The 15,671-nt window shown below is 46.5% G+C and overlaps 1 protein-coding gene across 1 annotated transcript in view; it reads left to right on the top strand.

Moving 5' to 3' along the window:
• The window catches only part of LOC117054087 (collagen alpha-1(VII) chain-like), a 65,118-nt gene that overhangs the window by 617 nt on the left and 48,830 nt on the right, over positions 1-15,671 (top strand). The window contains 13 exon segments of the mRNA XM_033162545.1: positions 486-602; positions 3,164-3,310; positions 5,046-5,165; positions 7,781-7,871; positions 7,873-7,937; positions 9,561-9,683; positions 11,441-11,590; positions 13,081-13,125; positions 13,128-13,220; positions 13,223-13,273; positions 13,768-13,814; positions 13,816-13,908; positions 15,369-15,492. Of these exon segments, the coding sequence (XP_033018436.1) occupies positions 486-602; positions 3,164-3,310; positions 5,046-5,165; positions 7,781-7,871; positions 7,873-7,937; positions 9,561-9,683; positions 11,441-11,590; positions 13,081-13,125; positions 13,128-13,220; positions 13,223-13,273; positions 13,768-13,814; positions 13,816-13,908; positions 15,369-15,492 (1,266 nt within the window).

Raw genomic sequence — 15,671 nt, 5'->3', positions numbered from 1 at the left:
TTAAGAACTTAATTCATTCTGGAGGTCCTTTCTTAACCTGAAACTGTTCTTAACCTGAGGTACCACTTTAGCTAATGGGGCCTCCCACTGCCGCTGCCCCACGATTTCTGTCTCATCCTGAAGCAAAGTTCTTAACCCGAGGTACTATTTCTAGGTTAGCAGAGTCTGTAACCTGAAGCGTCTATAACCTGAAGTGTCTGTAACCCGAGGTACCACTGTAGTTGTTTACTTCCTTGACATCTGATGGGAGGGCGTTCCATAGGCAGGCGCCACTACCGAGAAGGCCCTCTGCCTGGTTCCCTGCAACCTCATTTCTCGCAGGGAGGGAACCACCAGAAGGAGCTGGACCTCAGTGTCCGGGCAGAATGATGGGTTGGAGATGCTCTTTCAGGTACACTGGGCCAAGGCCGTTTAGAGCTTTCAAGGTGAGCACCAACACTTTGAACTGTGCTCGGAAACGTACTGTGAATGTTTGTCTCCCTCAGTAAAGCTGCTGCCCGTGGGAAACTTCGTGCTCCAGAATGCAACAACCAATACTATCCAGGCCAGATGGATGCAAGTCAGAGGTGCCTCCGGATACCGGCTGACGTGGGAGTCTTCAGGTAGAGAGCATCCTTACTTTAGTTCTTTGCAGGGGAGTGACCAAGCACTCACTGAAGAACGTGACTTTTCAATACAGTGGGACCTCGGTATTCGAACAGCTTAGTTCCCAAACAACTCGGAACCTGAATGCTGTGTCCTCGACAACTGTTTTGTGAATCACCAGGGTCATTTAGCTACTTATCGCTGTCTGCAATATTTTGAATTTCATTCCCACCTGATCCCCCGGTTTAAAATTCCACGCATGCCCAGCCCCCAAACCTTGTGTAGGTAAAGGAAAAGGAAAAAGTGACCCCTGACCTTTAGGTCCAGTCGCGGATGACTCTGGGGTTGCGGTGCTCATCTTGCTTTATTGGCCGAGGGAGCTGGTGTACAGCTTCTGGGTCATGTGGCCAGCATGACTAAGCCGCTTCTGGCGAAACCAGAGCAGCGCACTGAAACGATGTTTACCTTCCTGCCGGAGAGTACCTATTTATCTACTTGCACTTGACGTGCTTTCAAATTGCTAGGTTGGCAGGAGCAGGGACCAAGCAACAGAAGCTCACCCCGTTTCAGGGATTCGAACCACTGACCTTCTGATCAGCAAGCCCTAGGCTCTGTGGTTTAACCCACAGCGCCACCCGCATCCCTGTATGTACCTGCAAATCAGAATCTAACACTCCGTGCATCTGATGCAGCAGCCTGCAGCCTGTGAAAGCCTGGGACATAATAAATTTGTTTTCCGGAGGCATTGAGTTTGTTATATGTGAGAGCACCTGGAGTCTCAAGTGGCTCGGCCTCCGGAGAACTGCATAAACCTGCTTTCTCCCTTTTTTCCCTCTGAATGCACAGATAGCTCTCAACAAGGCTTGTTACTATGGAGATTCGGAAACGTACGAATGAGCAAGCTTGGGTCATTGTCAATTGGAGCAATAGGGCAGCTATCTTCCAATTCATGCGCGCGATTTGTTTAACCTCCACGCCCCCCAGAGACGCCAGGTGTATTCTGGTTAGAACAAGAAGTTTCTCAGTGGAAAAGAGATTAAAAAAGAAAGAAAGAAACAGGCTAGGAGGTGAGGATTGAAAAGGAAAAGGGAAAGAAATAAAGAAAGCTTCTGAACAGGAAGGAAAAGCGAAGAAAGAGCTCATTTGCTCGGACCAGTAAAATGAGTAAATGTTGCCACCTAGTGCTGGAACAAAATGCGGCCAACTTTGTTATTTCATGGCGGAAAACAAAGTACTGTACAGAGAGTGATGTACTGTATTCCTGCTATATTAGCAGACTAGACCATAGCTGTCAACTCCCCCCCCCCTTTTAAGGGAAATTCCCTTATTCTGAATAGGATTCCTCGCAAGAAAAGGGAAAAGTTGACAGCTATGGACTAGACATGGTGAGTGATCCGTGTTCTTGATCACTTATCTTTTAAAAGAAATTAATTAGAAGCCACATGGAGGGGGAAATCAATCATCCCCTTGCGTATTTTATTTGTTTTATATCAGTGATTTTCAACCTTTTCAGACTCAAGACCCACTTCTAACCCAGACATGCATTGAGGACCCATTTCTTAACCTTTTATCGTATTTTGAATGATTATAGTCCTCCTGTATATTTTCTTTTATGTGGTTTGTAACAATTAAGTAAAACTGAATTAAATTAAATTAAATTAAATTAAATTAATTAAATTAAATTAAATTAAATTAAATTAAATTAAGTAAAACTGTGTCCTGAAATGATGCATGCCTAAAAAGTGCGTCACCAACATGAAAAAGCTCGGAAAGCTCTGCATCAAACATTAAAACCTCCTGATACAGTTTATAGTCCTACAACATTTCTTTTCTTTTCTTTTCTTGAGGTTGGCAGGAATGTTCAGGGTGGCAGGAGAGGGAGGATATATTGTTTATTAATATCCTTCCTAACTTGCACTAGCAAGTTTCTTTATGTAGCAGAGTTACATTTCCCTTCTTACATGCACAGCAGATAGCTGGTTGCAGGCTCGTGTGAGCCTCTCACTATTATACAATTCAGTCTCTCTCAGATTGAACTGTACGTTCCTGGTAAGTTCCCTTTAATCCCTCTTAAAAGAATAAAGACATGGCAATCTTATTTAAAGTCAATAAACGAAGTTTACTCACATCAGTTCACAGTTGGATTCCTGAAGGCAGACTTAGTTGCAAATATGTACATGTTGATCTACCCCATATGGGGGAACAATTCCAGTGCTTCCGCTAGCTGAGAGCTAGCAGAGCAGTCCTAGCTAAAAGCTGGTCAAACGAGAGAAGGAAGTGAAAAAGAGAGAGGTGTGCTGCGTGACTGTCCTTTTGTTACCTGGACAGGTAAGGTCACGTCCATCTCTACTCACATGCAAGGAAGGATGCTCCAGCACAGGAGGAACAGGAAGTTTCGACTGGCTGGACCAACATCCCCTTGCATGTCCACTCTAGGAAAACAAGGAATGTTGTATTTGACTGCTCCCAGTGGATTACATCCCACAATGTTGCACAGCCCAATCTCTCTGGTGCCTTGCAAAGGGAAACACTGAATCTTTATTCCCCACCCACAATGCTATTTCTCACATATTTGCAGAAGGCAGCATTCAGAACGTGAACTTGGGTGGCACTTACAGCTACTACAGGATCCAGGGGCTCCAGCCAGGCAACGAGTACGTCGTCACGGTCAATCCGGTCTTTGGCGCCATTGAGGGACCGATAGTCACTGCGAAGGCAACAACCTGTAAGTCTCACAGCCGTGGAGGGGAATTAATGTAATCCTGCAAGAAATGCTGGCCGCCATAGCAATGGCACTAGCAACTTCGAGATCAGATTACTGCAATGCACTCAATGGGGGCTTCCCTTGAGCTGCACTTAGTGCAGAATGCTGCAGCATAGTTGCTGATGGGAGCAGCCAGGAACTCCTTTGACTCTGGGTCTCACCCCGCATGCCAACTTTGGTGGGTGGGTGGGTGGGACAACTCACTAATAATAATAATGCCGGTAATTTAATTTATAACCCTCCCATCTTGCTCTGTTCCCCCAGCCACTCTGGGTGGCTTACAACATACGCAAACACACAACAAAGCATCAAACATTAAAAAACAACAAAACAGAAACCAATAATAATAATAACAATAATAAACAATTTGCAGTTATACCCAAATTAAAACAACTGCCAACCCCAACTAAACATTTATCCAACAAATCAACCCCACAAAAACAAAGCAGAGGAACCAAAATTAGAACTGTTTAAAACATGAGTCAACAGTGTGATGCAGCAGCTAAAAAGCCAATGCAATTCTGGGCTGCATCAATAGGAGTATAGCGTCTAGATCAAGGGAAGTAATAGTACCACTGTATTCTGCTCTGGTCAGACCTCACCTGGAATACTGGTCCAGTTCTGGGCACCACAGTTTCAAGAAGGATACTGACAAGCTGGAACGTGTCCAGAAGAGGGCAACCAAAATGGTCAAAGGCCTGGAAACGATGCCTTATGAGGAACGGCTTAGGGAGCTGGGTATGTTTAGCCTGGAGAAGAGAAGGTTAAGGGGTGATATGATAGCCATGTTCAAATATATCAAAGGATGTCATACAGAGGAGGATGAAAGGTTGTTTTCTGCTGCTCCAGAGAAGCGGACACAGGGCAATGGATTCAAACTACAAGAAAGAAGATTCCACCTAAACATTAGGAAGAACTTCCTGACAGTAACAGCTGTTGGACAGTGGAATTTGCTGCCAAGGAGTGGTGTGGAGTCTCCTTCTTTGGAGGTCTTTAAAGCGGAGGCTTGACAGCCATCTGTCAGGAATGCTTTGATGGTGTTTCCTGCTTGGCAGGGGTTGGACTGGATGGCCCTTGTGGTCTCTTCTAACTCTATGATTCTATGATTTTAAAACGTTTCAGCAAGTTGCCCCAACCCAAGAGTTGTTCCGGCAATGTGCCGCCGACAAAAATGACGTCATTTCGACAGCACATGAGTGAAAGGTGGCTTGTTCTGCCCAGCTGTAAGAATCCCTTCCATACAATTTACAGGTGCCTGACAGCCGCCAGGTTGTTCGGCACTGGGAACCAAGTTCAGGGGCCACTGCCAGGCCTATGCTTGGCGCTTGCCAACAACTGGTGCCCTAAGCTTGGCACTTCCTCCCCAACAACTGATGGAGAGAGGAGGGAGAAGCCTGCATTATGCAAGCATTGCCTGCATGAGGGATAAGCCTCTCTTGCAAGCAATGCCTGCAAGAAAAAATGAGGCTGGTTGCTTTGGCTGTTACTAGGGGAGAGGAGAAGGAGGTGGCCCAGCTGGGTGCTTTCCTAGTGCCCACATTCCTTTGTGAGCATTCATTTGCCAAATAATAGACCCACTTTGGGAGGAGCAGCGGGATGTTCCTGCATCTGTACCCCAGGATAGGCATCTCCTCAACATGTTGGAACTGCATCCTGACATTTCCACTTTCTCTTGCCTGTTCAATGTTCATCGCAGTGTCGTCCAGCACCATGCAGATTTTGAAAGCAACCGAGGTCACCATCAGTTCTGTGCTGGTTTCCTGGAACTCAGTGCCCGGGGCGACTGGGTACCGGGTGACATGGGGCCCAACTCCAGGTAAGAGAACCATCACAGCAAAGCGTCCTGATCTGTGGGTCACTGTATGTGGGGCTGCCCTTGGACCTGGTCTGGAGGATACGGCTGGTGCAGAATGCAGCGGTTCCAGGGGTCAGCAAACCTTTTTCAGCCGTGGGACCATCCCTCAGGCCATGTGGTAGGCCGGACTATATTTTTTGGGGGGAAATGAACGAATTCCTATGCCCCACAAATAACCCAGAGATGCATTTTAAATAAAAGGACACATTTTACTCATGTAAAAACACGATGATTCCCGGACCGTCCGCAGGCCGGATTGAGAAGGCGATTGGGCCGCATCCAGCCCCCGGGCCTTAGTTTGCCTACCACTGAGTAGGCTCAGGGCCGGACTTAGGTTTGATGAGGCCCTAAGCTTCTGAAGGTAATTGGGCCCTTTATATGTCTAGCTGTCCTTTGTCAACAACAAACTGCCGCTGTTTTTGTGTGTGGAATATATGCTATATGGTAATTTATGGACCCAACAGGTATCTAAAGCCATTAGCACATAACATAATACAGTGGTGCTTCAGGTTACATACTCCGCTAACCCAGAAATAACGCTTCAGGTTAAGAACTTTGCTTCAGGATAAGAACAGAAATCATGCTCTGGCGGCGCATTGACAGCAGGAGGTCCCATTAGCTAAAGTCGTGCTTCAGGTTAAGAACAGTTTCAGGTTAAGAACGGACCTCTGGAACGAATTAAGTACTTAACCCGATGTTATGTATTGAAGTTCTCACCCTAGGCCACTAGGGGTGTGTATATAGTTCATGCTGCTGCAGTTTTCACTCAGGTCCGCATATGCAAATGAAGGATTGAAAAGTGACGTTCAGGGATTGGGTAACTACAGAAAGTTGTTACTGTTGCTTGGTAGCTGAGTTCTATATAAGCAGGTTGCTGAGCCCTTCAGCTCACTTCTGTTCCAGCCTGAGAATAAACAAGAGCTGCTTGGAAATCACTGTGTCGTCTGCTGTGTCCACCCACGACTTAACACCCGAGGTACCACTGTACATGCTCCTTTTGCCCAGACATATTTTATAAAAATAATTGTTGAACTGAAATACAAAATAAGAAGTATATTAATAGTGAAATAATTATTAAGCTCTAACTTAAAATGGTTTTTTATTCATAACGAACTTAATAATGCAAACACATTGGCATTTGGCATTAACAACAGTTCCTTCAGAAACGCAATTTACAAAGACTCATAATCTAGTCTCTAGAAAGTTGCTATAACATGAAACAATAATAGGTGTAAATATATGATGCAAACTATTACCAGTAATAACTATAAACAGCAGAATGTAGGCACCCTATATATAGAAAGGAGCAAAGCAGTGATATTTGAGGGAGCAGGCTAGCAGGCGGGGCCCATGACTGACATCATAGGAGCCTACAAAACACAAAACACTGTTGCTGTATGTAGGTTTTGCTTTATTGGTTTTTAATCTTATATTTTGGAAATGTACATCCAGCTTCCCCCCCCTCTATTTTTTTTTGGGGGGGCCAAGAGAGTGGGGCCCTAAGATATAGCTTGTTTAGCTTATACGTAAATCCGGCCCTGGTTAGGCTGCTGATAGGGGCCAATAGCTGGCACCATGTGGCTCCTCTGCTAAAACATTGGCAGGGGACATGCTGAAGGCTCTTGTTTTGACATAGGAAGCCCTGCCCTGTATTTAAGTCCAGGATAGCTTAAATACCTCCTCAGCCGTTATACATAGCTGTCATTTCCCCCCCCCCTTTTTAAAGGGAAATTCCCTTATTCCAAATAGGATTCCTCGCAAGTAAAGGGAAAAGTTGACAGCTATGCCGTTATATCCCAGCCTGATCACTGATATCATCTGGAAGAGGACTGCTATTTCGTAGAATGACAGAACTGTAGAGTTGGAAGGGACCCCAAGGGTCATCTAGTCCAACCCCCTGAAATGAAGGAATCTTTTGCCCAACGTGGAGCTCAAACCCACAGCCGTGAGATTAAGAGCCTCAAACTGTACCGGCTGAGCTATTCAGCTATTATGACTGGCCTGAACTAAAATCATTTAGTTCAATCCATGGGTAGGCAACATAAGGCCCGTGGGCCGGATCCGGCCCATTCGCCTTCTCAATCAGGCCCATGAATGGTCTGGGAATCAGCGTGTTTTTACATGAGTAGTATGTGTCCTTTTATTTAAAATGCATCTCTGGGTTATTTGGGGGGGCATAGGAATTTGTTCATCCCCCCCCCAAAAAATATAGTCTGGCCCCCACAAGTTCTGAGGGACAGTGGACTATACCCCTGCTGAAAAAGTTTGCTGACCCCTGGTTTAATCCTTCCCATGCTGTGGCACCCTCGCTTTTGACTTGCAGGCGTCTCGTGACGACTTTTAAAAATGCTGACAAGTCTATGCAGCTGTTTTAATTTCCATTTTTTATGAGTCAGCCACCTACATGATTATCTGTATTTTTAATTTTTTTTAATGGTGTTTCACGTTTCAACGCTGCACATCGCCCTGAGGGCTCGTGGCCTGGAAATAACTTTTAAAATAATAAAAACCACGTAAACCACACACACACACTGAGGATTTCGCGCTCCGTCTTTACCTATTCTGTGCGTCCCCAGAGTTCTTCGGAAGAGACCGGCCCCAGCAGCTTGCTCTGAACAGCTCCAGTACAGATTAGCCGCTGCAAAATTTGGCTCATAACACGGAATATGATTTCGGTGTATGTCCTTTTTGGTTCGGTAGAGGGTCCGGGGATCACCATTACTGCGAGGACCTGAAGTATAATAATATATAATAATAATAATAATAATAATAATAATAATAATAATTTATTTATACCCCGCCCTCCCGGCACGAACGGGCTCAGGGCGGCTAAGACCAATAAAATTACAATAAACGTAAAGAAGAAAAAACAGTTAATTTAAAAACAGCCTCATTTTAATAGGTAAAGGGACCCCTGACCATTAGGTCCAGTCATGTCCGACTCTGGGTTGCGGCGCTCATCTCGCTTTATTGGCCGAGGGAGCCGGTGTACAGCTTCTGGATCATGTGGCCAGCATGACTAAGCCGCTTCTGGCGAATCAGAGCAGCGCACTGAAACGACGTTTACCTTCCTGCCGGAGCCGTACCTATTTATCTACTTGCACTTTTGACATGCTTTGAAACTGCTAGGTTGGCAGAGCAGGGACCGAGCAACGGGAGCTCACCCCTGTCGCGGGGATTCGAACCGCCGACCTTCTGATCAGCAAGCCCTAGGCTCTGTGGATTAACCACAGCAATCAAAACCATAAGGGGAGGGAAACGTAAAGGTCAGACTGAGTCTAAGCCGAAGGCCAGGCAGAACAGCTCCGTCTTGAAGGCCCTGGAGAAAGATATCAAAATCCCGCAGGGCCCTGGTTTCTTGTGACAGAGCGTTCCACCAAGTACATTTGCATGGCAGACAAAAAGAAGAACTGGACCTCCCCACCACCATGCGTGCAATATCGTTCCAAACCGACTTCTTGAGAGCTTGAGCCCTTGCCCTTCCCCCAACACACTTCCATTCAGGTCGTGTGTTCCTCTTAAGAACCGTCATCCACTGGCCAATGTTTAATACACAAGGGAGTGTTGCGTTTTGCATCTTTCAAATTCCCAAAAATGTGGGATGCTAAAAATTGTAACATGAATGAGATTATGAGAAGAAAATATGAGTAATAAATGAGAATTATAACTGTACGTTATGTTAATGATGATAGAACAAGTAATACAAGGAGGATAATTGGAAGTTTAGAGAATGAATGATTTTAATGTGATGTAAGAAGATCGATAAGGTATGTGTGAATAAGAGAGTGTATGTAATATGTTTAAAAGTATATATGCGATGTATGTATGTAATTATGTTTGATATTGTTGGATGATATTTCGTTTTGTTATGTTATGTTTTTTTTCCAAACAATAAAGATATATATCTAAAAAAAATTGTAACATGGCTTGGGAATTCCAAAGATATTTTGGTTCAATTAATATAATTTAGTTTTGCTTGGAATATAAAATGTGTGTAAAATTACAATCATTTAAAATGATTGCCAGATATTTGCAGTTATATTATCATCATCGTTGTTGTTGTTGTTGTTGTTGTTGTTGTTGTTGTTGTTGTTGTTGTTGTTGTTAAGCAATGCCTGACATTTTCAGAAGGTAAACGTTGTCCTGGAGTGCTCTGGTCCATGGGGTCATGAAGAGTCGGACACAACTAATCGACCTAAACAACAACAAACATTGTCCAGTCACAAAATAATAGCAGATTTCAATTCCTCACACCCCAAAGCATGTTTTTAAGACTGCTTGCTGAAGAAGTTTGCAAAATTAGAGTTTCACCCCCTGAAATGACAGACCCTGTTAACATACTCCTTTTCTTGGCAGCTCCTCTGGGCTACGTGACTCATTTCAAGGCAACCTCTTCCACGAGCACCTCCATCTCTCTGTCCTGGAGTGCTGTCCCTGCAGCCAACCAATATAAGATTGTCTGGAAACCATCTGGAACGAGCTAGGTATGTTGAGGGCTTGCCAAACAGAAGGTCGGCGGTTCAAATCCCCGCAACAGGGTGAGCTTCCGTTGCTCAGTCCCTGCTCCTGCCAACCTAGCAGTTCGAAAGCACATCAAAGTGCAAGTAGATAAATAGGTACCACTCCAGTGGAAAGGTAAACGGCGTTTCCGTGCGCTGCTCGGGTTCGCCAGAAGTGGCTCAGTCATGATGGCCACATGACCCGGAAGCTGTACACCAGCTCCCTTGGCCAGTAAAGCGAGATGAGCGCCACAACCCCAGAGTCGTCCACGACTGGACCTAACGGTCTGGGGTCCCTTTACCTTTACCTTTAACAAAAAGCTTAATGGTGTTCGTGTGAAGTATGACCATATGGAATAACTTAGTTCAGGAGCGGGAAACCTTTTTCAGTCTGAGGGCCACATTCCTTTCTGGGTGAACTTCCAGGGGCCACATGACAGCCGGGGGTGGGGGCCAAAGGCTAAAGTGTGAGGGGCAGCGAATGTAAAATTTATCTTTGTTCAGTAGGCTAGTTTCTGCGCTCCCCACCCACCCCTCTAGGTCCTCCACGCAGACAAGCAAGAGATGTTATCAGAGTTTAAGCAAACATTCCCAAAGACTAATACAATTGTACCTGGGATCCCAAACGCCTTGCGAGTCAAACGTTTTGGCTCCCAAACCACCGCAAACCCAGAAGTGAGTGTTCCGGTTTGCAAACATTCTTTGGAACCCAAATGTCTGACGCGGCTTCCGATTGGCTGCGGGAGCTTCCTGCCTCCAATCAGAAGCCATGCCTTGGTTTCCGAACGTTTTGGAAGTCGAACAGACTTCCGGAACGGATTCCATTCGACTTCCGAGGTACGACTGTATTGATGAATTGGAAGTAGAAAGATATGATCCCCTTTAATCAATTGATTGATGACATGTTAACCCTCACAACGTATGAACTTCTAGACATAGACTTCGTTTGGATAAAATATACTGGCTTTTGGAATTAGTTTCTACAGAAGATCTGTTGTTATGAATAATCATATATGCATTAGGACAATATTATTATTCCTATGTATGGAAATGTAACAGATAATAGTAACTATATCATATTATATCTTTCTTATTTTATTTGTTGCACTTTTCTTCTCCCTTCCTCACTTTATTTTCTACTAATGAAATTATTTTAATAATAATAAAATCACACTTTCCACACGAGCTGAAGCCCAAACTGCATGCTGTTTGTTTTCAAAACCCCACGCATTCCTAAACAGGCCACATCTTGAGCGAAATAATTTGTTATGTCATTTTCCAGCTCATATGTGCCCTCCCCAATCTGCTTAATCACCATGGTGGGACACACAGGAGAAGCTTCAGAGACCCCCACATCTTTCCTAATCGGAAGTGTGCCCGGCCTGATCAATCAGTTTGTCGTGTTTTATGGCAATTGGCACACCATAAAACATTGGCATCTTTCACCTGTTAAGCTTAAGGGGAGATGATTTTAAGCTGAGAAGAGGCTGGAGACGGAAAGGTTAAGGAAAATCTCCCCATGCGCTTTTCCTCTACTGTGATTCACAGTTTGCCAGGGCTTTTTAGGGATTTAAAAAAACCCGCCGCAACCCAATCACAGAATTCAGAATCACATGTAGTTACAGCCTCAGATTGTAAGCTCTGGGAAAGGGCCGTGGATACTGACGAATGACAACAGCAGCAACCGGCTCTCTTGCAAGGAGGAAAGCAAACCTGGCATTGGTATTTCTGTTTCAGAGAAAGGCGCTGCTCAGAGCCGTCTCCTAGACAGCGGAGTGCTTGCTTACCGCCTGGAAAACTTGCTGCCTGATACCCAGTACACCATTGGGATTTGTGCTGTGTTTGGAGCTTCCGATGGAAGATTAGTCACCCTTACTCAAGGCACAGGTAACTGCAGGGTTCGAAAGGGAAACATTGCTGAGCTGTGGCAGCGAATTATTTTGCCGTGGCTAAGGTAGTAAACATTAAGTCATGGCTAGTCTTGCATTCTTGGATAGCTGCCACACAGCAGATTGTGCAAGAGCCGAGCTTACTATAAATCGCCTTGTGTCTCTCTATAGCAGGGTTTCCCAAACATGCGTCTCTAGCTGCACAATTCAAAGTGTTGGTGTTGACCTTTAAAGCCCTAAATGGCTTCGGCCAAGTATACCTGAAGGAGCGTCTCCATCCCCATCGTTCTGCCCGGACACTGAGGTCCAGTGCCGAGGGCCTTCTGGCGGTTCCCTCACTGCGAGAAGCAAAGCTACAGGGAACCAGGCAGAGGGCCTTCTCGGTGGTGGTGCCCGCCCTGTGGAACGCCCTCCCGTCAGATGTCAAAGAGATAAATAACTACCTGACATTTAGAAGACATCTGAAGTATGTTCAGGGCTGTTCAGGGAAGTTTTTAATGTGTGACGTTTTCATGTATTTTTAATCTTTGTTGGAAGCTGCCCAGAGTGGCTGGGGAAACCCAGCCAGATGGGTGGGGTACAAATAAATTATTATTATTATTGGACTACAATTCCCATCATCCCTGACCACTGGTCCTGCTAGCTAGGGATGATGGACAAGTCACTGTCCCCCCGCCTTTCAACCCTTCGGCTGGAGATGACAGAGACTCAACATAAAAGCATATGAAAAGGCCTGCTGGATGAGGCCAATGGCCCATCTAGTGCAGCATCCTGTTCTCACAGTGGCCAAACAGATGCCAGTGGAAAACCCACAAGCAAGAACTGAACGTGGGGCTTTCTGGTTGCAAAGCAGGTGCCCCACGACTGAGCTATGGGTGGACCTAAACTAAAGGGCATAGAATCATAGAAATTGTAGAGTTGGAAGGGACCCCAAGGTCATCTAGTCCACCCCCTGCAATGCAGGAAAATCAGCTAAAACATCCCTGGCAGATGGCCACCCAACCTCTGCTTAAAACCTCCAAGGAAGGAGAGCCCACAACCTCCAGAAGGAGACCGTTCCACCGTTTGAACAGCTCTTGCTGTCGGTAAATGTTTTTCCGTACTTCTAGTCGGAATGTCCTTTCTTGTAAAACTTGAAGCCACTGGTTCGAGTCCTACCCTCCAGAGCAGGAGAAAAACAAACTTGTTTCCTTTGAGATATTTGAAGATGGCATGAAGGGAGGCTCGTTTGTATGTTTGACAGCTTCTTTCCAAGGATATCATTCTCTGAACCTCAAGGCAGTGGAGCACCCATCTCTCTGGGACTTGTGGAGTTTCAGTTCCTCTTCATGTGATCAGGACCAGAGGAGAAAGCAAGCAGAAAGAGCCCCCTCTCACTTTTTACTCAGTGGAGCATTCCAAAATATGATCCTTTCCTTGCACCCAGAAGTGGTTCATTCCAGAATGCTACTGCTTACATTTCCTTTCTGCGTTGTTTGTTTGCAGCAGGATCTCGTGGGAACCTCTCTGTTCCCCTTCCAGTGGTTCCATCTGCAAACCTATTACAACAAGATTCCTGCCATTGAGTTCAAGACAATCCACTCCTCCAGCAGCCACCTCTCTCAAGCCAAGAATCACCTCCGCACCACACAGCAAAGATCCCTAAGGCAAACAGCACCGCCAGCTACCACACCTGGCCCAGGTGAGCTAGAGACTCTGAACTGCTTCGTAATTTATGTTAATAATGAATGAACGGCTCATCTTCAAGTCCACCCCAGGAGGCTTATGGAGATCATAAACAAACTTGAGAATCGGTCAAAACTCATAGTAGCGAAGGATTGTGGATTTGAGCTCCAGGAAGGCCATTAATAATGATGGGGCCACCACAAAAAATGTCCTGCTATTTTCCTAAAGCGTGTGTCCAGTCATCCATAGTGATCCCAATGTGAAAGGGGCCTGGCCATGCTTTGATCAGGTGTATAAGCTCTGGCCACTGAGAAAACTAATTGTTTCTGTTCACAGCAGAAACTTACGTGCATAGCTCAGATTGGCTAGGAACCATGAGGTTACTAACCCACTTCCCCAATCGTCTCCAGAGCATGGTTACTACATTTTAAAAAATGGGGCAGGGAGGGGGGAGGCATATGGACATGGTCTGTGACTGATGGAGGCCACTGCCTTCCTTTCTCACTCCAGTCTGCAGCAAATCCAAAGCAGACATTGCCTTTCTGGTGGATGAATCGTTCGAGCATCGGCCAAAGTAACTTTGCCAAAATAAAGGACTTCCTCTTCCGCATCGTCTCTTATTTCCCCAGAATTGGGCCTGAAGGTACACAGGTAAAAGATTCTGTGATGCAGATGTTTGCACAGGTCACTAAGAACATACAACAAGCCGGCTGGATCAGGCCAGTGGCCCATCAATCCACCATCCTGTGGCCAACCAGATGCCCGTGTGGAAAACTGCAATCTCAGCATGAGCACAGCAGCACTCTGCCCTCCTGAAGTTCAGATTATATGATATCCAGAGACATAATGCCTCTGGCCATTTACACAGCGGGGGCTCCCCATCATCAGAGGCCAAGCAACCTGTTCCGGTACCCGGAGCGGCCCATGTCCAAGGGGGCATGGCCTGCGTCCCATGGGGTCATAGGGGGGTGTGCCACCCAACCTGGGGGCGTGGCGCACATCCCGGGGGCGTGACATGCCACCTGTGGGGGCGTGGCACACGTTCCGGGGTGTGTGCTGCGAGCGGCGCACGCCCTGGTGGGTGCCGCCGATCGGGGGTCGGCATTTTTGTCATGCCCCCTTTGGAATGGCACCCGGAGTGAGCCGCCCCACCCCCCACCCCTTGGAACGCCCCTGCCATGTCTCCTTTTTCTGAGACTAGGGATGGAAGGATCTGTAGGTTCTACAGGTTGGTTGGGTTGGAAGGGGCTGACACCTCCCTCCGTTGAGCCCAAGAGATCTCCACTGGCCTCCACCTCTGTGCATCACTCTGTCCCGCACGGAGGTCCCGCCAAAAATACAGGGTGCAGAAGGACTATAAGTGGGCTTCCTGGTAGTGGCAGCTCATGCAAAGCTCTGGAAGGTGGGTGTTCTGGGTGGAAGCAGGAGATGGCTTGATTTAGCCCCCTTCACCTGGGCTCAGTAGCTCCACCAGCTGCAGGCTACCATAGACCCGAGCAGGCTTTTGCAGCGGTGGTTAAACCACAGAGCCTAGGGCTTGCTGATCAGAAGGTCGGCGGTTCGAATCCCCATGACGGGGTGAGCTCCCGTTGCTCAGTCCCAGCTCCTGCCAGCCTAGCAGTTCGAAAGCACGTCAAGTGCAAGTAGATAAATAGGTACCTCTCCGGCAGGAAGGTAAACGGTGTTTCCATGCGCTGCTCTGGTTTGCCAGAAGCGGCTTAGTCATGCTGGCCACATGACCTGGAAGCTGCACGCCAGCTCCCTTGGCCAGTAACGCGAGATGAGCGCCGCAACCCCAGAGTCGGACACGACTGGACCCTAATGGTCAGGGGTCCCTTTACCTTACCTTCCACTCCAGTTGGCATGAGCCATGTGGATCCTGCCCTGCCCTCCTGCCCTGCCACTGTCTGCTTGGGTTTTTTTGGGGGGAGGGTGGTCAGTTGCTCTGTTAGTTGCTGGGATGAGCAATTGTACGGGCAATTTTAGGAACGGCTGCTTAGTTAACCTTGGCTGGCTCTGCTGGCGAAATGGGAATGCTTGCAATCAGAATGGTTTTCCTTCTGCTCCTTTTCTGGCTAAACTTGGATGCCTCTTTCGCCTTCTCATGCTAGATTGCTGTAGCTCAGTACAGCGAGGAGCCCAGGACGGAATTCCACTTTAACCGTTACAGGGACAGGAATGGAGTTTTGAAAGCTCTCAAGAGACTCCGCTATGCTGGCGGAAACACAAAAACCGGCGAGTATTGCATCGTTCAGTGTTTTCTTTGTTAAAAAATTATTTTGTACATTTATGTTGTAAACCGCCCTGAGATCTGTGAATGAAGGGTGGCATGCAAATTATTATTATTATTATTATTATTATTATTATTATTATTATTATTATTGTTACCTGGTTGAGTTGATGACCACCACCCC

The sequence above is a fragment of the Lacerta agilis genome, chromosome 10 (assembly GCF_009819535.1).
Source record: "Lacerta agilis isolate rLacAgi1 chromosome 10, rLacAgi1.pri, whole genome shotgun sequence".
In the NCBI taxonomy this organism is placed as follows: Eukaryota; Metazoa; Chordata; class Lepidosauria; order Squamata; family Lacertidae; genus Lacerta; species Lacerta agilis.
Note: the sequence above shows the minus strand (reverse complement) of the source record. Positions and strands in the feature narration are given on the sequence as shown.